General features: G+C 38.4%; 2 protein-coding genes across 5 annotated transcripts in view; one reads left to right on the forward strand and one right to left on the reverse strand.

Annotated features, from left to right (window-relative positions):
* Positions 1–4,364: 4,364 nt before the first annotated feature.
* ELK4 (ETS transcription factor ELK4) lies at positions 4,365–23,889 on the forward strand. Its single transcript, XM_072648048.1, has 5 exons — positions 4,365–4,499; positions 10,736–10,951; positions 11,869–12,750; positions 13,623–13,739; positions 15,623–23,889. The coding sequence occupies exons 2-5, from the start codon at positions 10,745–10,747 to the stop codon at positions 15,719–15,721; spliced, it is 1,305 nt and encodes a 434-aa protein (XP_072504149.1). The 5' UTR covers positions 4,365–4,499; positions 10,736–10,744; the 3' UTR covers positions 15,722–23,889.
* MFSD4A (major facilitator superfamily domain containing 4A) overlaps positions 23,219–24,424 on the reverse strand; it is an 86,776-nt gene continuing 85,570 nt past the window's right edge. For all 4 annotated transcript variants that reach the window (XM_072648047.1, XM_072648046.1, XM_072648045.1 and 1 more), the window contains one exon: positions 23,219–23,381. Coding sequence is in view for 2 of the 4 variants with exons in the window: in XM_072648046.1 (XP_072504147.1) it covers positions 23,258–23,381 (124 nt within the window). In the remaining 2 variants the exon portion in view is untranslated. The remainder of the gene's footprint in view (positions 23,382–24,424) is intronic.

A 24,424-nucleotide genomic window follows, 5' to 3' on the forward strand; every position in this document is an offset into this window, starting at 1 on the left:
TCTATTTGGGTCAAAGGGTTTGGACAATTTTATAAATTTTTAGGTTAGCATAGTTTGAAATTGCTTTCCTGAATGGCTAGACCAATTCATCAACAATGTACTTGTATGTCTGTTTTATTGCAGCCTTTCTATCCCCAACACTGGTCATTTTCCTCTCTTGTAATCTTAGTCAATTTGATGGCTATGAGGTAGAATCTCATAGTTGCTTTAATTTGGATTTCTCTTGTTATTAATGATTTGAAGCACTTAAAAAATTTATATATAAAATTAAGTCACTTATTTTTAGTTTTCAACATTCACTTCCATAAGATTATGAGTTTTAAATTTTCTCCCCTTCCTTCTCCTCTCTCCTTCCCAATCTCATATAGGCTCTACTTATACATTCATATTAAACATATTTTCCCATTAGTCATGATATAAAGAAGAATTAGAACTAATGAGAGGAACCATAAGAAAGAAGAAACAAAACAAAACAACAACAAAAAAGGAGAGCAAATAGTATGCTTCCATCTGCATTCAGACTCCAAATTTCTCTGAATGTGGATAGCATTTTCCAGAGTGAGTCTTCTGGAGTTGTCTTAGGTCCCTGCATTGCTGAGAAGAGCTAAGTCTATCAAAGTCAGCCACTGCAATGTTAATGTCACTGTGTACAATGTTCTCCTGGTTCTGCTCATTTCACTCAGCATCAGTTCATATAAGTCTTTCCAGGTTTTTCTGAAGTCTGTCTGCTCATCATTTCTTATAGCACAACAGTATTCCATTACATTATATACCACAATTTGTTCAGCCATTCCCTAACTGATGGACATCCCCTCAATTTCCAATTCTTTACCACCACAAAAAGAGCTGCTATAAATATTTTTTGTACATGTAGGTCCTTTTCCTGGAGCATTTTTTCATATAATTATTAATAGTGGGAATGATTTTTAATGTTCTGTGTTTAGGAAAATATTACTGTTCTATTAAGAGTACATGGTTCCAGTAAGCAGGGATTATGCCTTTGTTTTCCTAGCCCCTAGCACACTGCCCTGTACATAGTAGGAATGTAATAAGTGCTTGTTGAATTGATTTACTGGAAAAAATGCCTGGCACAGAAATATTAGACTGCTTATGGCCCAAGGTTTAATTGGCCTTGTTGGCCTCTTTCTTTTTCCCTGCCAGACTTTTAGAAAAAGCAGTCTGCACTCACAACCTAACTCTCCTCAACTCCCCTGTATTTAATCTGTCACTGACTCCATATATCCAATCTGTCAAGTCTTTTCTTTTTTACTTCACAACATCTCTATAGGCTCTTATCACCTCTCGCCTGGACAATTGCAGTAACTAATCTTTAACTGGTCTTCCTGTCTTTAGTTCTTTCCTACGCTAAAGCAATTTTCTGAAAGCACAGCTATTACTATACATATCTCTCCCTTTTCCCACCAAATAAATTCCAATAACTATTATCTCCAGGATGAAACAGAAAATTTGCTGGAATTAAAAAGCCTTCACAATCTGGCCCCTTCCTACCTTTCTAAATCTTACATTTTACTCTTGTCTGCTCATTCTATGAGTATTCCAGCTACACTAGTCTGCTTTCTCAAATTCTGTCTTCTGTAGAAGGCCTTTCCTGACTCATTCCTCTCCCATCCTTTCCCTCTAAAATTGCCTCTATATATCGCATATGTCTTGAATGTACATAATTATTTGCATGTTATTTCCCTTATAAAAATGTGAGGTCCATGAAAGAAGGAACACTATTTTTTTTTTCCTTTCTTTGTATTCCCAGAATAGTGCCTGAGCATAGTAAGCATTTAATAAATACTTGTTGACTGACTCCTCAGTCTTTTATAACTTAGCCACGAGATGATTTCTATGCCAAAAAAATCTTTTTTCCCGAGGTTACCAATGACCTCTTTATAGATAAATCTGAAAGTCAGGATGGTATTGTGGAAAAATAATCTCAGAGTGGGGAATATGTGGGATCAGTTTCTGTCACATACTGGCTAAGTGACCTTGGGCAAGATACCACCTCTCTGTATTGGGCTTCTCTCAAGCTTACATTGCAGAACACTGCCAATCTGGGTTGGCAGAGGGACTTTCCTTACTAGGAAGTCCTTACCCTGATGAAGTAACATCTGTACCAAAAAGGAATAAATCCGATTGTTTTTATTCTGTCCTCAATTACTTTTACTAATGACTCCGGTAAAGGCACAGATGACGTGCTTATCAAATTTACAGCTGACTCAAAGCTGAGAGACGTGGCAAACAAACTGGATGATGGTCAGGATCCAAAAAGCTCTTAACAAACTAGAAGCCTGTATTGAGTCTGGCAGGATCCCCAAGCCAAGACCACCCCTTTCTTTTTACTATTAGGAGATACCCTGTTTTCCTGAGCTAAGGTCCAGCAAGTACCCTGAGCTTGGCATAACAACAGTCCTTTGCACTCACCCTCTACATGAACTCAGCCTCGGCAACATCCCAGTATTGTTTCACACCTGCACCAGGTGGTCTCTTGAGCTTGTTTAAGTACCTGTAGTACCTGTGTCCCAGTCATAAAATCCTGCTATGAATCAAGCTTGTCTCACTGTAGCTGTCAGGGATACAGCTCACTGCGCAGCCTCTAGCGCATACGCTGAGATTTACCCACACTAAAATAGGTCTCCTACTACAGGGGGCCTGGCACATGTATCTAGTTTTCCTCCTCCGATGGAATAAAAAGCTTTTGCTTATGACTGCAGTTATCCCTTTGGTTTTATTTTTTATTTTATTTTTTAGAGTTAACTGCAGTTTTGATAACTTGTGTGAGCTCTCTGGTTTTGTTTTGTTTTTGAGTTAACAGCAGTTGCAGAGTTGCTGTGGCTCTTTGGTCGTTGGGTTAGAGTTGACAAGTCAAATGAGTTGAAATTGAATATGGATAAATGTAAAGTCTTACAACTGGGCTAAAAACCCTACTTCACAAGTACAAGCAGTGGGAGGGGAGGAGAAAGAGTTAAAGAGCAGTTTGTCTGACAAAGATCTTGGGGGTTCTGGTGGGCTTCCAGGGCAGTGAGTCAGCAATGCAAGAGGACCCAGGATAAAGTCTTGGGGGGGGGGGGGGATATCCAGTTAGGACAATTGAGTCATGGGAGAACTAGTACCGTGAAAACCAAGAGGATGGCCAAAGACTGCAGAAAAGCCAAGACGGATACATATAAACCATTCCGTATTTACTGAACTAGTATATACTTATCCAGGGATAGTTTGTATCTCTCTAGTATAAGGATTCTGAACCTGGGATGAACAGCCTCCTCTCTGGGACAAGATTTCAGCAGGTCCATGAAACTGGAGGAAGAAAAATTCTACCTTCAGCCTCTAACTGAAATTTAGCATGTGCTCCCATTATTATAAAACACCGCAGAGAAGAGGGCCGCAGGCTCCCCGGGCTGTCAGAAGGAGAGCTCCTTGGGCCGGCACCGTCTCTCCTTCTCGGGTCTGTATCCCCAGAGGCAAGCAGGGGAGGCGGACTGGGCACAGAGTCCTTCCCCTTTGGGCTCCCGTTTACCTTCCTCATTTCGTTTCATACAATTCTGTGTATTCCCAGCATTTAGCTACAGTGCCTGACACACAGTAGGCGCTTAATAAATGCTTACTGACAGACTCTTAATTGCGGTACCTCCCTTCCGAGTTATCCATGTATTCTGTCTGTAGCTTGCTTTGTATATATTCGTGAGTCCTCGGAGGGCGGGCACCTCTCTTTGGCCTCTTTTTGTATCGTCGGCGCTTAGCCGGTGCCCGGCACCAGCAGGCGCTTAATAAATGCGCGCTGGTCGGTCACGTGCCAGAAAGAGGGGTCAAGGGCGATGGGGGAGGAGCGCGCCCCTGTGGCCGCTGGGGTGGGCCGGCCAGGGTTAGCTAGTTCCACGGGGAGTTCCGGGCGGCGGCCCTGGAAATCCCCCTCCCCCGGCACGGCCGGGTCCGGACGCTCGGGGCCAGGCGTCCTGGAGGGTGACCGCGGCCGCCGCGCCTCCCGCTTCCGGCCCCGGGCTCTGGGGGGGTGGCGGCGCTCCTCCCGTCCGCCCGCCCCGCCCCCGGAAGTGACGCAGACAGCTACCGAGGCCGGGAGGGGTCGGGCTCGGGCCGGAGGGCGGCAGCGGCTGAGCAGACGCGGCGGCCGCGGGGCCGAGCCGAGGAACGCTCCGAGCGCGCGCCCCCGCCCCCGCCCATCCGCCCGCTGGCCGGTCGGTGAGGGCGGCTAGCGGCCCGACCGCCCGGCTCCGTTGCCCAGGCTGTGCGTGCGTGTGCGTGCCTGCGGACGGAGGACGGAGGACGGGGACGGGACGGGAGGAGCGGCGGCGGCGGGAGATGCGGGCGAGCGCGGGCGCCCGGCGGGCTCGGCTGGGCCGCCGCCGCCTCCGCGGCCGTAGCGCCCGTGGGCTGCCCGCGTGAGGAGACGGCCGCGGGGGGCCGCCGCCGGGGCTGAGCCGCAGCTCGGCGGCGCCCGAGGGAGAGGAGGACCTGAGGGAGACCCCGCGCCCTCGGTGAGTGAGCCTCGCCCCTCGCCCCCGCCCAGCGCTGCTCTCGGGGCCGCCGCCCACGCCGCGCGCAGGAAGCGAGCGCCCCCTCCCCCCCGAGCTTGGGGGTGGGGCCGGCGGGGGCGGGAGAGGGAGAGGGGTGGGCGCGCCCCCCAGCCCGCTCCGATCCTCGGGAGCCGCAGGCCCCCCAGCCCGCCCACGACTGCGGGGCGCCGCCAACCAGAGCATCCCTGTGTGCGGTGCGGGCCGGGAGGAAGGGAGGGAGCTGGATTTCGTTCGCTGGCAGGAAGTCGGAAAATGAAAGCACAGCCCTGGGCTGCTCCCGAGGGAGGCCTGGGGGCCGGCGGCGCTCCCCAGGACTTTGGTCGCCCTGCTCCGGCCACGCGGTCATCGGCCTTGCCCCCTCCCGCGGATCCGGCCGCTCCTGCTTTGGGATACCCTGGGATCTCACTTTGTTCCGAGGCTGGTCGTGGCGCTGACCAGGGGACTGGTCAGAAGCACGTTTTTCTCCTGCGATTATGCCTCAGGTGCCAGGGATGCCAGAGTGAAACGAGAAGCGCCCAGGAACCTAGAGCTTAGCTGGAGGGACAAGACAGTAGGGCGTTCTGTGTTACGAGAAGTACACAGGAGAGATTCAGAGAGGCAGGAGACATTTAAGAAGGAAGCTCCCCTGAGAGGTGGGAGGACTCCTGGCCGGGGGCCACCCGATCTGGACTAGGAGACGGCGGAGAAGGGCTGTTGTCTGGGACAGCCCTGAGAGATGCTGTTGCCGTTTTTCCTACTCTTGGCTTTTGATGTTTGTAATTCAGTGTGACCTTTCCCGACCCCATTTAGGGTTTTCTTGGCAAAGAGAATATTTTACTCATTTCAGCAAAATCTGTAGGATGCTGTTTGCTTTAAAAAAAAAAAAGCCACAGAAATTCACTACACCTTTAGGTTGCTAGGTCATGCCCTTTTTTATGTTTTGATCTGGTAGGAAGTATAATTTTACTTCTAGAAAAAGCATCATGATGTCCTGGTGCTGAAAGACATTGGTTCAAATCTCAAGTTCTCATATTTACTAGTTGTGTGACTTTTTGCCAAATCTCAGTTTCCTCCTGTTTCACTTAGGAGCAATCATCAGGCAGCTTGGCATAGTGGAAATTGAGTGGTGACCTGAGTTTGGAGATCTGGGGCAAATCACTTCAGCTCTCAGCCCCAGAGAAGATGTGTATTTGCATTGGTAGTGAAGGCACCTCTCTAGAGACTCCTTACACTTAAGAAATTACAAGTTCCTCAAAAAATCCTAGTACAAATACTCTGCAGAATGATGAAGTGAGGAAAGTGCATCATAGACTTTAATGTACTTTAACTCAGATTTGTTTCTCTAATGGTATCTTTATTAAAGTGTTTCATGAGTTTTGATATTCTATCTTAATCTTCCATCCCTCTTGTATTTCAGTTTTGTTTCCAAAGTGCCTAAGTGGAAATCAATTACATTATTAATAAAGTATCATCTTTTCCAAATGCTGCTATTTGTAATATTTTACTATATATTTCCAATACTATTTGAGTACACTCATATGGGATTAGATTTTTTAATTTTTTAATGTTCATATTTCAGTATCAGTTTTGGTCCATTTAATGAACTGAGATGATTTTATTCTATCTATAATTGAAGTTTTTTTAAATCTGTTTTTTGACAATTATGCTCTGTGTCACTATGGCAACTGAATAGTGTGTATTGTAAACATGTTTAGGTTGGAAAAGGTCTCACTTAGAGACTTCTTTTTCATAATAAGAAAGTATTAACATTATCAAACTTTGATATAGATATTATCCTTTATCCCAGAGTTAAGAAATCGCATGTATATTCTGAAATTCTCCCAGCTTTAAGATGTTCACTGCATATTCAGTTGCAACATATTCAGCATCCCACTTGTATTAATATCAGCTAATTTATTTTGAGAAAAGATCATTTTATTTCTCCTTTTGTTTTGTGCTGAAGAAAACACAAGTGTCCCTTCTTTGAAGCTGTATTTGAAAAAATGTTAAAATAAAAATATAATGTATTCACCTTTTTGAACCACAGTGACAAGAATAAGGTTATCTTTGCTTTTTTTAAAATTTAAGCTTTCTTAATATAAGCTCTAGAGGGTCATAAGGTAGTAGTTTTAGAACTGAAAGGGACCTTAGGCCATCTCGTTCACTCTGATTATTTTACAGATGAGGAAACTGAGATGAAGAAAGGTTAAATGATTTACCCAAGATTATATAGGTAGGAAGATTGGGGTGGACTTTGAAGGGAGGTCCCCTGATTCCAGAGCCAATAGTTATTTTTTCTTCTATACCATTCTGCCTTGTGTGAGGTTTTCTTGACAGCTGTCCCTTCCACTTAATACCTTATGTATATTTTGTATTTATATGTATACATATATGTATGTGATATCTTTCTAAATAGGATGTAAATCCCCTAAGAGCAGAGAATGGTTCATTTTTGTCTTTGTATTAGGGCCTGGCACATAGTAGACACTTAATAAACACTTGCTGATTGAGTAGAATGTCTTAAAAACAAGTTGTCTATTTAAAAAGATATTACTGAAATCTGTGTTTATACCATAATTTCAGAAAATAGTATTTAGGAATTGGACACAAGGAATAAGTAGTCAACTAAATCTTGGCTAAGATGTCAACCAAAGAAAAGCTTGATGTCCTAATTGAATAGGATAATACCAATTGAAACAGCACAGTCACTTCAAAGAATTCATTTCAGTGTGGCAGTGTTCCTCTTTCCTTGACTGTCATTCTCAACATCTCCAATTCCAAATGCGTTAGATGTATTTGATGTCATTCAGTGCCCAGAGAAAGTGTATTCTGTAATATAGTTTCTGCATTTGATATACTCACTGATAGATTCAGTAATGTTTTAGTTTGTGATGACCTTCACTAATTGATGACCAAATATGAAATTATGTCTGTAGCTTAATTTCTCATCATCTTTTAAATAATAATGCACTCACATTTAGATAATTTAAAGTTTGCAAAGTGTTTACTATATATCCTATGAAGTAGTTAGTGTAGGTATTATTTTTCCCCATTTTACTGGTGAGGAAACTGAAATATAGTGAAATTAAGCAATTTGTTCATGATCACATTGCTAATAAATACTAGAGTTGGGACTCAAAGCCCAGATCTTCTGACTCAAAATCTGATATTTTTTTCTTTTTAAAATGTTATTTTATTGATATTAGTTATTTTTACAACATCTTCATTTCCTCAGTATATCCATTTTCTTGCCCCGTCAAGCAAGCTACACCCTTCTTCTACCCCCTCCCCCCATTCTTTCTTTGACACTCCATCTTGAGAATGATTATCTTTCATCTTGGAAACTACTGTTTGTCAATCCAACATTTGTGTGTTAAAATGTACAGAAGATTATGCTTTTATTTTTGTAAATGTAAGTCAGCCGTTATAAATTTGAATATTCTTTCATGAAACATTTGCAAACATTGGGAGAAATGCAAAAATAAATAAGATGGAATCCCTACTTTCAAGGAGTCTAGTAGGAATGGTAAGAGGTACATAAAAACTAATATAGAACAGACTATAATTTCATTAAAAAGGTGATAATAATAAGTTGTCATTTATATAGTATTTAAAGATTTGCAAAGCACTTTATACGTATTATTTCATTTGATCCTCGAAGCAACCAAGTGAGGTGGGGACTATTATCCCTATTTTATAGATGAGGAACATTATGCCTGAAGGAAGTTAAGTGACTTATCCAAGGCCTCACAGCAAATATGTATCTGAAGTAAGAATATTTGAGCCTCAACCCTCTCAAAAGAAGAGGGATTGAAGTATAATGACCTCTTTAGTTTATCTCTAGCTCTAAAATTGTATGATCTTATAAAAGGGTGCTGTAAGGGTTCTTAGAAGTGGGAAAGAACACTTCTCACTTGGTAGGAAATCAGGGAAGACTTCTCTGGAGGAGGACATTTGGATTTGGGCTTTCTAGTATAAGTAGAATTTGAACAGCTGCTGCTGAATCTTAATGTGGAGAGTTGCAGATACAGGGAGAAGTAAGCAAAAGTGGGAAAGTGTGATGCTTTGGGAGAATGGTGAATAATCCATTTTGTCAGGAAAGGTAGGTAGGAACTATGATGAACACAAAGACCCTGCTTTTCATCCTCTTCCCTCTCAATCGCCTGTAGTATTCTCTTAGAGAAACTGATGAGTATGTAGAAATCAGGTTCTTTAAGTTAAGTATTTACTGGGGAGAATGTACGCAGTTTTAACAGGCCTTGCCTGGCAAATATTTGTTTGAATGGAAGTCTTTTGTGTCCCTGAAGATATAATATCCTGAAGAACCATGGCTCTTTATTAGGAGCATGGCCAGAAAGAATCTGAATCTGGTAAATAAGACATTCTAACTCAAAGAATATGCCTCTGCCTTTGGACTGTTCCAAAGACACAAAGCTCTAGTAAGGCCCATTAATTGACCAAAGTGTAAACACAAGAATGGACTTGATTTCTAAACATAGTTATTTAGCATTATGGAAGCATGTTGTAATCCTTCACAGGTTACTGTTAGTGTCAATATTAGTTATCCTGGAAACAGTTTTGGCAAATGTATAAAAGACTTGATTGATAAAAAAGTTAAAAAAACCAAACCAATTTAGTACTTAGCTTTTTGGTTGACTCAGTATATAATTTAGAAATAATTTTCCCTTTTCTAGGCTTTAGTATCCCTTCTCTGTATGATTGGGCTAATAGAACTTCTGCAGAAACACCTTTAACAGACTTAATGAATGTTTTGATACATTGTGGATTAATTGAAGAATGTTAGCACTTATAACTCATCAGAAAGTACAGCAAGCAGGGTGTCCATCAGTTGGGGAATGACTGAATACATTATGGTATTTACATGTAGTGGACATCTGTTGTTCTGTAAGAAATGATAAGATGGTTTCAGAGAAATCTGGGAAGAATTGTATGAACTTTTGCAGAGAGAAGTTGGTAGAAATAGAATACTTTATACTATTGCAACTCCACTGTATAAAAGAACAGTTTTGAAAGACTTGAAGAACGCTGATCAGTGCATTGATCACCCATGAGCTCAGAGTTTTAGTGATGGAGAATATTACCTACATCCTGACAAGTGATGTACTGAATGTATAGAATGGGACACATTTTTGGACATAGAATTAAAGGAACTATTGTTTGTTTATTATAAGATGTTTTGTTTTTTTGGGGGGGAAGAAGTTGGAGGAAAAAAATGCTTGATAATTCAAAAAATATAATTTAACTTGATTTTTTTAAAAAAAAGAGCAAAATAGAGCAACTCAAGAATATTAATCTTCTTTTCTTGATATTTGCCTTTCTTTACAGCACCTTGCATGGTATCTTGCACGCAGTGGATGTTCAATATTTTTTGAATTTTACTTTAATTATAACTCAGGGACCCTAACAAACTTAATGAATGACTTGAAGCATTAAACTTCCTCTACCATGCTTCAGGATAGTGTTAAGTGGTAATTGATAGACTTTTTTCAAAATTTATGTTTAAACATATGAATGGTGTTAATTTGTTCAGGTTTCACTTCTAGATGGTGAAGGTAAGGGTATTTTGTGCTCACTTATTTGTAACCTTTTCTAGTTATTGGCTTCCTGGGAACGTATATTAAAGAACAAGAACTATTTAGCAGACAGTTTTGAAGTTTTATGGTATGAATAACATCATGGGAGAATTTCCAAGTTGCTTCACCATCTAAAGAAAGGAGTTGTCATCACAGCGAGATCTTAAATCTTGAGGTTTTGAAGTTTTTCTTCTTTTAAAAGGTTCAGATGATCAAATAAAGGCCTTTTCATATTTAAATTATGATCCTTGTGGAGTACCATAGAACGATTGACTTGATGAAATAAAACTAAGGAATATGATGTTTGAGTCACCAGTGCTGCCTGTTGATCCATAAATGACAGCTGTGACACTTGAGGGGGATGGGGATTAAAGAGGAGTGTCATCAACAGTTATTTTTCTCAGGACAACCCAGTGCATTTAGTAAATGCTGAGACTAAGATCTCAAAAGATTGATGGTGAGATTTTAAGCTAGAATTTGTAGCAAAAGTATTTTTCAATTGGCAACCATTATTCTGACTCTTACAATTTGTAGAAATAACATATTTTCCTTCCCCAGTGCCTCTTGGAAAGGCAGGGAGCTTTTTCTTACGTCATTGTATGTCTTCTCTATCTTTTTTTCCAGCTCACTGCTATGGACAGTGCTATTACACTGTGGCAGTTCCTCCTTCAGCTCCTTCAGGAGCCTCAGAACAAGCATATGATCTGCTGGACCTCTAATGATGGGGAGTTCAAGCTTTTGCAAGCAGAGGAGGTGGCTCGACTCTGGGGAATCCGTAAGAACAAGCCTAGCATGAACTATGACAAGTTAAGCCGAGCTCTCAGATACTACTATGTAAAGGTAATCAAAATTCGAATTCCTGATTGCTTAAACAGTTTCAATGAAGGATTGTTTTTTTAATATCTTAGATTTCCTTTAAATAAGTTGATATAGAACTTTAGTTAAAATTTAGATTAAGGGTCCATATGTTCCAGCTGTATTTTCTATAGACTTTTACCTTGGATTTTCCCCTCAGAGATACTGTCACTACTGGTTGTAGCTATGTTTAAAAGAACAAAGCAAAGGTAGGATTAGAATACAACAATTTTGGGCTTTTGTAAGGAGGTAACTTTTTTTTCGTTTTAATAACTTGATTTTTTTAGTCTATAGTCTTTGTATCTGCATATGACTTTTTCTTTAGTTCTTTAATCCATAGTGCATGGAATCAGTACATTATGACATCATAGAGTTACCCTTTTTATTAAAATATACTTCTTATTTTATTTACACTTATTTAAAATACATTTGTACGTTAAGCAATGACCTTTATTTCATTAGCCTCAAAACAAATAGTTTGTCCTTTTGCTCCTTCTCTGTAATTTTACTAGATAAGAAATTACTTGGGTTTCTGAGGTGAATAGGAGCTTTAGCAGGAGTGTAATGTTTTTGATTACCATGACTTGGTTTTTACTTTCTTGGGATAGGTGTAATTTACATCTATAGAATTTTGAGATCTGAAATCTAGCAATATTTTACTTACGATTTGCATGGTTGTGAATATTAAAATATTCCACCCTTTATGCAGAATGTCAGTGGTATTATTATACAATAATTCAGATGTTTGTATGTTTTTCCCTGTCTTGGATTTTGAAGTGTCTTAACATCTCTACCAGGGAATCTCCTGTATCTAAGAAGTATTTTGACAACTTGTCCTAAGAGGAATAGCAACTAAATGAATGAGGGGGGTATAAGAATGTGCTTATTTTATTTATCTACAGAATATCATCAAAAAAGTGAATGGTCAGAAGTTTGTGTACAAGTTTGTCTCTTACCCAGAGATTTTGAACATGGATCCAATGGCTGTGGGGAGGATAGAGGGAGACTGTGAAACTTCAGGCTTCAATGAAGTCATCACCAATTCAAAAGATTTGGAGAATGGAGGGAAAGAGAAGCCACCCCAGCCATGTGCCAAGGCCTCTAGCCGCAATGACTATATACACTCTGGCCTCTACTCTTCATTTACTCTCAACTCTTTGAACTCCTCCAATGTAAAGCTTTTCAAGTCTATAAAAATTGAGAATCCAGCTGAGAAACTGGCAGAAAAAAAATCTCCCCAGGAGCCAACACCTTCAGTCATCAAATTTGTGACAACACCCTCCAAAATGTCATCAATCGCACCTATTCCTTCTACCATTTCAGCTGGCCCAACTATTTCTACAACTTCAGAAGAAACCCTCCAAGCCTTGGAGACTCTAGTTCCTCAAAAAATATCTTCTCCAGAAACTCCATCTTCCATACCCTATATTATGACCACTTTTACCACCACACCTCCTGTTTCTTCCATATCTCCCTCTTTGCAGGATCCTTCCAGATCACCTTCACCACCCTTGAGTCCTAATGCAGACCTAGACATTGACACAGACATTGACTCAGTGGCTTCTCAGTCCGTGGGCCTCTCTCAAAACTTTTCATTGGAGCCCAAAGACCAGGAGTTAGCACTGCTAGAGAAAGAGAGCACAAATCCTTCATCAAGGTCCAAGAAACCCAAAGGGCTAGAGTTGGCACCTACTCTGGTGATCACAGGCAGTGATCCAAGCCCCCTGGGAATATTGAGTCCTTCTCTCCCTACGGCTTCTCTCACTCCTGCACTTTTTTCACAGGTAGCGCTTCCCTTCTTTTAATGTCAGGATTGTTTGCTTTTACATAACTTTAAAAAATTTAGCCGTAATTTAAGCTCTCAGTTTGTTACTACCTTCTGATTTGCATTACAGTTAATTGAAAAGGTTAAGTATGACCCTTTGAAGCATACTTTACCTTTAAATCAACCCCATCTCCTTTCTTTTTACTCGCTTAGGCTACACAGCTACTCATAAAAGTTGTGGTATAAACAGAATGTTAAATGTTGTTTTAAAAGCAAGCAGCCTCTTTGGGGGTTCTCTCCCCAGGTAAATAAGAGTCTCTTTCTTTTCTTTTTTTTTCTTTTTTTTTTGTAATGTTAAATTGGATGTTGGTGAAGATCATGAACACTAATTGTGAAGCTTTTTTTGTAGTTAAGTTTCAGTATTAGAAAACAATAGGTACTGAGAACTCTTAAAAAGTACCAGTATGATGTTGTGTAACAGGTTTGCACGGTTATGTTAGATATTCATTAACTTGCTCATCTCACATAATATTTTTTATAGGTGGATTACTCCTATGTTAGTTTCAGGCTTTCTCTTCATTAAGGAGAAAATATGCCTGTATGAATGAGTCTTACCTTCTGTTCTTTTTCACTTGGAAAAAAGAACCAGTGGATCAGAATCAGTTTTCTTACTTGGGGAAACCCCTGGAAAGAAAGAGAAAGAAGTGATTGTTGCCTTTACTTTTCTTGGGCTATTAAAGTGGTGATGGGGTTTTGCCTTTTGTGTGTTTTTCAGATTGGAGAAAGTTTTTGCTTTGGGTTATTGTGTATATGGCACTGTGTGTCATATCAGACACTATGTGGGATATCAGTGATTTGATTTGATAAATATTTCTGTCTTGTGTATTACAGACTCCTATCTTATTGACGCCAAGTCCCTTGCTCTCCAGTATCCACTTTTGGAGTACTCTCAGTCCTGTTGCTCCTTTAAGTCCAGCCAGACTGCAAGGTGCTAACACCCTTTTCCAGGTAAGTTATGTACTGCATGTCATCATTTTCAGAATTTATATAATGGGACTAGTCTAAAATTGAGAGTCAGGGCAAGAATACAGCGTCCCTTTGTTCATTCTGTAGCTTATAATTAATACATATGTTTTTGAGTCCCAACTCTTATTTGGAGCTCTATTGTTAGTCTTATAAAGTAACAGAAAACCAGTATCTATGATAAATATCCACCTCATAGCAAGATTCCTTTTTTTGATTGTTTCATATTATATGAATTTGAGTTAGAGTTGCAATTGTTAAATACTTAATGACCCTCCTCAAATTTCTCCCACCATTTTAAATTCTGAAAGGAGCCATTTTTTGGTGAATGTAGCTAAGTGTACTCTAATAGATTGAATATAGTAAATATCCTGTTAGCTGAGAAATCAATAAGCTCTTGAGATCTTTAGCCTTTATTCTGTTAAAAAAAATGTAGGTTTTGCTTTCTGTAGTTTCATTGAAAGAATAGATATTAAATATGTTAACTCACAGATCTAGAAATATGCTTACTTCATAATGATTCAGGAATTGGTTATCCATTTTAAGGATTATCCAGTCTCTTTACTTTTTTCTTTTGATCATTTAACTGATTATTTATTCTTTTAGTGAGTAGATGGCATAAGGAAAAGGAAATAAAATTCATGCAGCCTATCCCAAAAGTCTTAGTGCAGTTTTATGCTTAACAGCTTTAAAATTAAAAAGCCTTTAGACTGCACTAAGACTTTTGGTACACCCAATATAGCACTTTAAGGTTTACAAAGTGTTTTAGGTATCTTACCTCCTTTGGTCATCACAGCAACCCTGTGAGGTGGGTGCTTTATTATACCTATTTTTACAGATGAGGAAAATGAGCTAGATGGATTAAATGACTTGGTCCCATAATATCTGAGGCAGGATTTGAACCCAGGTCTTCGTGTCTCCATGTCCAGTGCATTAGCCACCTAGCATTCTCCCTTAATTTAGTAAATGATCCATAAATTATTGACTGAAATTAAATTTCCTGGGGATTGTCTGTATTCTGTTTATCCATAACCTTGCCCTTTATTAGCAGAGATAATTGAGAGTTTATAGAATGTTCTGCAAAGCAAGAATCCTCATGAGGTTTCATTCTGGGAACCATAAATACACTGAAGCCTTTCTGTGCCACTTTTTTCAGGATATATGACATGAAAATTGTAGGCAGAACTTCCTTATAATGAAGTCCTTTTGGTACCAGAGTAACTGAACTCCCTGAGATGGATTCCATTATTGGCATTTTCCTAAATTTCATTCTGTAGTGAATTGGATTTGTCTAGTGGTTTTAAATTTTGTTACAGTGACTTATTTTTGTTAAGAAAATAAAGTTACATAGAGGGAGACAGTGTGAATGCAGTTTGTATTGTTTGCCCAATCCTGGCTATATAAAAGCTTGGTGCGGCCTACAGTATAGTAGACTGTTTTTACACAGACACACAAATATACACACACAGAGACACCCCCCTCCCACACACGCACACTCTCTCTCTCTCTCACACACACACACACACACACACACACACACACACACACACACACACACTTTTCCCCCTTTAAAAGAGAACATTTTTGGAGAATGCCCTAAAATTGGACCAGTATATTTGTATTCTCAGTTTCCATTATAGGAAAATGGATCAAGAGTGTTGACAATTGAATTCTGTGAAAAAAGCTAATTTCTATACAGTTTCTGTAGTCAGGAGGCATGTGGTTTGATGATAAACAGTGACTGTCTTTGGCAAGAAATTGGTCCTGTTAGGCACTGTAGAAGCTGTTGTGCCTCAGGGAGTTCAGTAGAGAGAATGAAAGTTGAAATTGAATAATAAGATTATAATGTGTTTTATTTTCTTTCTCAGTTTCCTTCTGTCCTGAACAGTCATGGGTCATTTACTCTGTCTAGCCTGGATGGACCATCCACACCTGGCCCCTTTTCTCCAGATCTGCAAAAAACATAGCACATGCACTTGTGGAAAGAGAACTAAGGAACAAAGAAGACACAGACATTCAGCATGATCATATTTAAAATGAGCAGTTTGGAATTCCACAATGCTGATAATGGACTATTGTGATTTTTGCCATTCCCATTTAAAATGCCTTTTCAGAGTTTTCTTTCATAGGACTCAAGTTGGAACTGTGTATGGAAACGCCTTAATTGGAGTATAGACTCCATCTGTCCCTTTTGCCTCTCCTTTTCTTTAACTTCCCTCTTCATTTTGGGTAAAAGGAGGTTTTGCTTTTGTTCTTTTTTTTTTTTTTTTCAAAATACAGAGATGGAATAGTGTTTTGATATGAGCAAATGAGAACAAAAATAATATTTTGGCTACTGGGACCTGTTGGCGGGAAAGAGATTCACATTTGGAATAGGTTGTTTCAAGAAACCATCAGATGGATGAAACTTGGCCACACCTTGAGACTCTTGATGTCCTCTCTCACACCACAAAGAATATCTTACCAATTATAACTGATAAATGGTCATGAACAAAAAAGTATTTCTCTTTCATACAGAGTGAGGTTTTAACAGCATTGTTGGGGAGGCAGTTTTGCAGTGAATTGTATATGTAAGCAATCCAGAAAGAGGCATCTAGTTTACATTTCTTCAGGGTGAATTTCTCAGTTACCATAAGCCATGTGTGATCTTGTCTGAACCTGTCAGCAGAGTATGGGATGCTATTTTTTTGCTTCACCCTAAGGGGGACTCTTTAAACCTGAAGTGATGGGCATTGATTTATTAGACAGTGCTTGGAAGACTCTTTGAGAAGATGAGATTCTGCATCCAGCATAAAAACACTGACTATGCTGCACTCTGGGTGGTATAGTTCTACACCCACTGAATACAGTACTGTGGATGATGAATAGGCTATTGTGAGGATGATGCTGCATTATTGAAAACTTAGGACATATTTAGTTAAGGTGCTTAATTGAGCAACCTGAAAGAACGTTTGTGGCTTTTTCAGTCAAGAAGATACCCAAAGTACAGGACCCGTTTCTGTTCATAGCAACTCAGGTTCTGCTGTGTATTGTTTTCTTATTTCCTTTTAAAATTTGAAGTTGTGAGATTTTTTGAAGATGTAAAAGAAAGGTGAAAAATGAAGTCCTCAAAATCAGCATTGAGGTAAAGAAGTACTTATTTTGTAGGAATATTTTTATCTTAATGGGTGGGGAGTTTACTTGAGAATACCCATGCTTTGGTTTGGGGTTGTTCAGGTAGGAAGAAATGCAGGCTTTCATCTCAGAGTCACTGAACTTGCTTTAATTTGCCAAACATCGGCCATGTGGTAGAAAACATTCCCATGTGAGGTGAATGTAGCTTTTCCGAATTCAAGAAACTGGACTGAGGCCAGCATCATAGTTGGGTACTGTGTTGATATTTTTGGCCTGGAAGTCTAGATTCAGATAACCTCCCCAGATTGAATTTCTCTTTCATTTCTAGAGATAGCATAAGATTGTATAACGCTGATTAAATGGGATGAGGGAGAACTCACATGCTTACAGCTTGTGCTGGGGATAAAGAAACGAAGGATTCTAGATGATAAGAAGTCAACTCAGCACCTTCCAGCTGCACAGAATTCACTTTAAATTTGTTTTTATACTGTATAGAGATTCTTAAGTACGAGACTTTAATTAGAAGAAAGTAGCTGGCTACATAATTTTGGTATAGATTGTGTTCATAATAACTTGTGTAACCAGAGGTCTCAAGGTTTTGTAACATTACTTGCTTGCCTAATTTTGGTGTGGAATGGTGTCTTTCTGTCCTAAAATAGTCTCTTTCTCTGCCTAGTGGATCAATTTTAATATGTAGCTTGATTGACTGGGAGTGGAGGGAAAGGGTATATTCAGGGAACTGCCTTCATATATTTTGAAGTTTTGGAGGTATGTTGCTGGCTCATTTGTTGAGCATCAGCATAAGGAATGCATCCATTCCTGAGATGTGCAATAGCAATGCTGAAAGGTAGCTCTAGGTAGTGACCAGGAGCAGTCATTTGGATTATTTAGTTTGCACATCTCTCTTTGAAAATTAAACCTCCAGTAGCACTTTCTGAGCTAGTGTTATTAGTATGCTTACTATTTTGTACTTTGTAATAAGTAGATGCTAGGGGGGTCCAGTTACCTGGGAGTTTTAAAATTGTTAAGCACTAAAGAAAAATTTATTTTCATGAGGAACGAAGCCATTGGATTGTTTTCCAAGATCACATCTTTGGTCTTTGTGCATTTCCTATCTTTAAGGATAGGGATGTCAGGGAACTAGATGGCACCATTAAAGGCAGCTTAATGGAAACTAGTTTTATCTGGTTTTCCTTAAATATATCTGTCCCTGCAACCTTAGAGAGGTATTTAGCCATAGCTGGTTGATTATGATCTGCTTTCACTTCATGAGATCATTGTTATTTGAGGAAAGATTGGTGGTTCTTTCATCATTGGGAGTCTTTGTGTTCTTTTTAAAAATGAGACATTTCCAACTGTAACTCATCAGGACAAGGCTGTCATGATCATCTTGTTCCTAACCTACCTCCTTTAAGCAAAAACTCAGTATCAGAATCTGAAAAATCTAGAGATATTTATCAGAACGGTAGCGTCCCATTTAGGATCAATTGTCATTGAGAAGGCTGATTTAGATGTGTAATAGTTATGTCTAATTATTCATCATGTTATTGGGATGAATGCTATTAGGCAACAACAGCCTAAGTGAAAGAAAGAAGGGAAGCTAGTTGAACTGGATGGTAGGAGCTCTGCTGTAAGACTGATTTTCTTATCTTTGCCATCTGACCCAAATTAACTTGCAACAACTTTCTCATCATTTCTCAAAGATATTATGCTGCCTTACATCCAAAATCAAATCATAGTCTGTTACTAGTAATCTTTATTCTTTAAAATGGCGTGTTGCAGTGATTTGGAATTGATACATATATGTTATCATAAGATGAAAACTTCCACTCATTCATTTTTCATAATCCTGGAATTGCAAAGGACATGCTCAAGGTCATTTTGCTTGTTCTCCATCCTCCTAGTAAAACATATATATGTTCAGTACTTCTTTAAAGCTCTTCAGGGAAAGAGATTTGACAAGTTTAAGTATTTTTAGCAGTCTTTATACTGTATAGTATTCCTTTGGCACCACCTGAGGCTTGGACTCTTGTCTATTTGGGGCCAGGGTTCTTTGTGGTTATTTGCTTCCTGGGATAATCTGGTTCTGGAGGAAGTATATACTGTGCTAGTTGTTTTTTCTAGTTTCATGGAGAGAACTTTGAATCTAGGACTGTTGGTTCAGCACTTTCACAGGATACCTAGTCAAACCCAGGAAATTTTCTTTACATTCTGGAAGGAGAAGTAAGTTCAGCAGCCTCAGAAATACATATAGGGAACATTAGAAAATTGACTTAAGTTTAACTGGAAAAGCCCTCCTAGGACCATACATACATACATACATGTATGTATGTATGTATATATGCTGTTGTTTGAGAAAGGAAGAATTCAGAGCTCATTGTGGACTCTACTTACTAGTTATTTCCAGACTGTCAGGAAGGCTAAGAAAGATTCTAGAACTTCAACTCTAGGGAATAGCATCACTTGATTTATGTGCACACCCAGTATTGAACGATTGCTTCTTGCTGGTGCTGAAGCACTGGTTTCCTGATTCTGTGTTCTGATAATGAGCTGTTTGTTTGTGCAGTCAGTTTAATCATACTCATAGACATTCATGCAGTATTGTCCTTTAATGTAATACTTCCAAGTTCAGCCTTGAAATAGTCATATATGTTTTTTATGATACAAGGGTTAGGTTATTCCTATATTAGGTTTTTCCTTTTAAGCAAACATCCCCATAACAGAATTGGAATTTTGTACATATGCTGTTAACTTCTATGAAACTTAGCATTCTCTTTAAAAAGGCCCAAATGAACTGGGTAAAATGTAAGTTGGCAATTGACAGTTTATGTTCCTGTTTCTTCCCGCTCAACCATTAGCCATGTGACTACAATTTTCATTTTACTGGTACAAATTATTTTTAGCCTTTATGTAATCATTTTACTACAGATTTCAGAATTATTTCAAATTATTTTACTGTATACTTATGTGGCCTATTTTCTTGTTTCATTGGAAGATTTCGTTTGGATATAAAGGGAACATTTTTAGATTCTGAAGGGATGTTTTTAGGGATGGGCTTATGCTATTATTCAATCCCATTCCGATTTGTTTCTCCTTTTGTCCTTTGTTGAATGATAAATTAGGGTTTGAAATATAGAATTTTGCTTTCTTAAGTGCCATTTTTATGATGTACCTAGAACTTTATGTATAAAAAAGAATTGATAGGTCTTCATCTCTGTTGCATGAAACCTAAAGCCCAGGATGAATTACAAGACCAGTAGAAACTAAGGAAGGATGCCAGTCTACTGTCTAGGAGTATAACAATGTCATTTCTCAAATGGACTTTCATAGGGTAGTTTGATGGAGTTAACTTCCCCATCCATAATAGCTTAAATGAATTAGAGATTAGCTTTATTTTTTTCTCCAGTCAGTAACTGGTTGGACAATATACTCTTTAAAAAAAGCATCTTGTTACGTATGCCTGCTTGGTTTTGTGTCCAAAATAGGTTGTGTGGGTGGTTGTTTTTCATATGTTGCTTGTACTTCCTAAAACAAAGTACCCTGCTCTGCCTCTTAGGTTATCAGAAGAACCACCACTGAAACTTTTGCACCTTGAAATCTAGAGTTCTTATGCATGTGCCTAGTAACTAGTAAGAAAAAGGGACGGTTTTGACTTGATTTTGGATATTGGGTATAGTTTCTTGGTAAGAAAATCTTTTCACTTATAAACTGAGCACATCTGAGGTGCTAATGTAGAATAAATAATTCCCCTGAGAGCTACCATTTTTCCCCAGAGCCACCTTTCTGAAAAGATATTTTAAGGAATACACCAACAATTTACCAGAAAATTGTTATAGCTGTTTCTACTTACCATTTTGAAAGTGATTTGTGAGAGAGGGAATGTTGTTTTAACTTAGGCACATCTTACAAAGAACAGGAAATTCAAACTTCTGTTAAAATGTTTAATGAAACCTTTAATAATTAGAATATTCATGGGGAAATGATTAAACATTAAATGACAGTAACTCTAGTCTCCTGGGTATAATATACATCTGACAGTTTTGTCAGTTTTAAAAATTTATTTTTTAATATTTAATTGAGAGACTGGAACATTTCCTTCCTTGTCATTCTGGCATATTGGCTAAACATGTATATATATATATGTATATATATATAAATCTATTTTTCAGAGGGATATATATTATTCATCCTTTAGACTAGGATGTGTCCTAGGCTATATATTTTATACTAAAACTAAAATTTTGCTGCACTTTGCAGTTATCACATCACTTTTTAAAGTTTAATGCCTTGCACATTTCAATTTCTTATTTTAAAAAATATCAGTAAATACAAAGTCATAGGCCTTAATATGAACTCTTGCTTGCCAACTTAAAAAAAACAGTGCCATTATGACATGTGATTTTGAAAAATCATCTTATATTCTGCTCTGTTATATTGGTATAAGATTGGGTAAACAAGATTTTTAAACAATAGTCTTCATTTACTTTTGCTTCTCCATTGAGACTCTATTCATCAGGTTGCTTGCAGCATAATTACAGAGGTTTATACTGAAATTACTATTCTTAAAGTAGAGAAATGTGACCATGGATTGAATAACTAGAAGTTGGCCTTTGCTGCCTGATTTAACCCTTTGAACAGTGAAGTGCATTGTCAGTGGGAGGAGAAATGCCAGAGGAGAGAGAATGCCTTGAGATGAGTGCTGTTCTCAACCTTCCTTACTTTGACCAGTCAGGTAATGGGGCCCTAGGAGGGTTCTGTTAGGGCAAACTTAGGACCCTTTGATTCAAGACGACCTGAAGCTGGGCCACAACTCTGGTGAACTAAATAACCTAATATTATTGGACTACAGGGCTAAGATGCTCTTTGCTTGCTGATGCAAATCTGTTTGTCGTGCACCATTATTCGCACTGTTTTCATAACTGGAAGCACTTAATTTTTTGTTTGTTTTAATTTTTCAACTGAAGGCTTTAGAGGATCAGGGAGTGGAGGTTATTACTATTTTTTAATTTCTGGAATTTGTACTGTTTGGGAGGGGGGCAAATGGATTCACAAAATTTTTCTGCTAGGCTTTTTGAGGTGTATTTTGGCTAGAATGTTTTTAAATATACAAACTTTTAAAATTGTGCTGTATAGAATGTGATTTTTATGATTTCCCTTTGATGGATTGCACAAAACTTTGTAATGTATCAGGTTTCAAGTTTCTTCTCTGTGTAACCATTGTTACTTATTGTTCATTGTGGTGTGGAGGGAAATTGTGTCCCTTCTAAAGACATTTCATATATTTTTGTTTATTGGTGCAGTGTTACCAGATGGCCTTATGTACATTACATTCATTGCTTTTGTGATACAGTAGCATATTTTATGTACTCCCCTGTACAGTATTGGTGAATCTGTCTGTGAGATGCATTTTTAAGAGATAGAAATAAATCAGTGTAGTTAATTCTTGATTATTCAAAGGATGTTTATTCAGTTTATTATTAGTATAAATCCTACATCCGGTCTACAACTGTTTCTTTTTCTTCTGCCTTTGGACAATTTCACTTATTGTGGCTAGGGGAAATTAAACAGATATAAGTTTATTTTGCTATCTGTTGGCTTAAGAATTTGGTATGAGGAGATTGATACTATTCACGAAAATGAAGTTTTAGAATTTCTTATTTCTGTATTTTAGCTTTTCCATCTCTTGTCTCTTATTCTAAAAAATCAGGAGTTGGCTGAGAAAATAAGGCTTTATTTTGCAGATTTACTTTGTGAAGAACAAACTAGTAAATTCTCCATGGTCCCTGTTTCCTTGGGTCACCTAAAGAGCATTTTTGTGTCTACAAAAAGTATATGTATACAGGAGACAGTTGGGACTGAGTAGTTAATGGGGAATAATTTTAAAGTTAGTTCTTTGGAAATTCTATTGGTTGAGCTATTCTAGTGTTGGTAATATGTATGATTATGCCTTTGATGAAACTAAGAACTTTAACTGAGGCTAAACAGATTTGCACTCTTGGATTTCATTTACCCAGTCCATGGATTAGATTTTTTAAAAAGTATATCTATCTGTGAGAGCTTTACTCTGTAAACACTGACAAGTTTTACATCAGAGAACGATGCGTAATTTCAGAAATAGATCTTAGTTTGGGGTATGTGGTAATGAAAAATTGTAAGAGTGCTTTCTTTATACTTAAATCAACTGGGAACAGTTGCTTTGTAATTTTTTTCCTTGTTCATTTTATTGAAATTGTATCTAATATCTAGTATCTACTGCCATTGTAAAGAAATAATGCTTGTGTTGCTAGTGTATAGTGCAAGTACATATGTAGTAAAAACAAGACAAAAAAAAAGCTAGATAACTATTGAAATGTTGATTAATCCCTGGTCTTTATTAATCCCAGTACAACTTACATTAGAGAAACCTTCAGAGTGTTACAACATGGAAAAGGTTGGAAAGTGCAAAAAATATTAGTGCTGGTGGTGCCACTGGAGAGAAACTGCCATATCTTCTGGCTGAGCAATACTGATGCACTGTGGGGAAATAATAAAGGAATGATCTTCCAGGTTGATCAGGACTATTGGGCAGCTAGAATGTTTTAACATAGCAAAGAGACCTTATCACAAGGATTAGATCAATGAGGAAAAGGTTTGTATTTGCACTTTGAGGGCTTTTAAGCGTGCTGCTTTTAAAAGAAAAAAATATCGTTGATAATCAGAGCATCTCTGACTCTTGTGAGGGGCTGCCCTGAATAATCAGGTGATTTTTTTTTTAAAAATTGAGTAAGTTTTCACACACACACACACACACACACACACTATAGTGACAATGTGTACCTTTTTAAAAAAAATTAAATAGATTTTAGAAAACTATTTTGTGTAAGAACTGACAGAGGGATTTGCTTTGTATAATGCGAGCTGGCTTTAAAAAGCATTATAGCGAATTTATTCAAGTCAAAAATCATGCATATATGTTAATAGTTATATGTGCAACCAGACATGCAAAACAATTGTATTTTTTTAATAAATATTTTTAACAAAATGCTTTCCTGTATGAATTATTTCTTTATCTTCTGTTATACATTGGGGCCAAGAATCAAAGTCAAGATTGCTAATTTATAGTTTGGAATTTCTACCTCTTCCTTTGCCCGTTCCTAAACCTGTGGCACTGTTCTCCATGATCTTTTGGAGGTGATGCCTGTGACTATCATGGGGTTCAAACTCATGCCGATGGCCTCCTGTCCCCTGACTTTAACTCCAAGTATAACTCATTTTAGATTAGAACATTCTTCTCAGCACTCCCTGCATGTTTTTTCCTTGAATCATGGCTTCCAAAAGGAGCAGGTCCTTATATCATTCTCTAGAGGCCCTGAAATGGACCAGTTTTACTATCTCCTGGGCACACTGGTGAAGACTTATTTGAGGGACAGGTGATCTGGGCTTTGGCTGCTACAGTGATCAAATCCTGTGATTTCCTATCAGTCAACAAGTACTGATGAAGCTCTTACTATATATACTTGGCAGTAAGGATACAAGTACAAAGAATGAAAACCAATCCCTTACATTCTAATCCTCCC

Source organism: Notamacropus eugenii, chromosome 2, assembly GCF_028372415.1.
Source record: "Notamacropus eugenii isolate mMacEug1 chromosome 2, mMacEug1.pri_v2, whole genome shotgun sequence".
In the NCBI taxonomy this organism is placed as follows: domain Eukaryota; kingdom Metazoa; phylum Chordata; class Mammalia; order Diprotodontia; family Macropodidae; genus Notamacropus; species Notamacropus eugenii.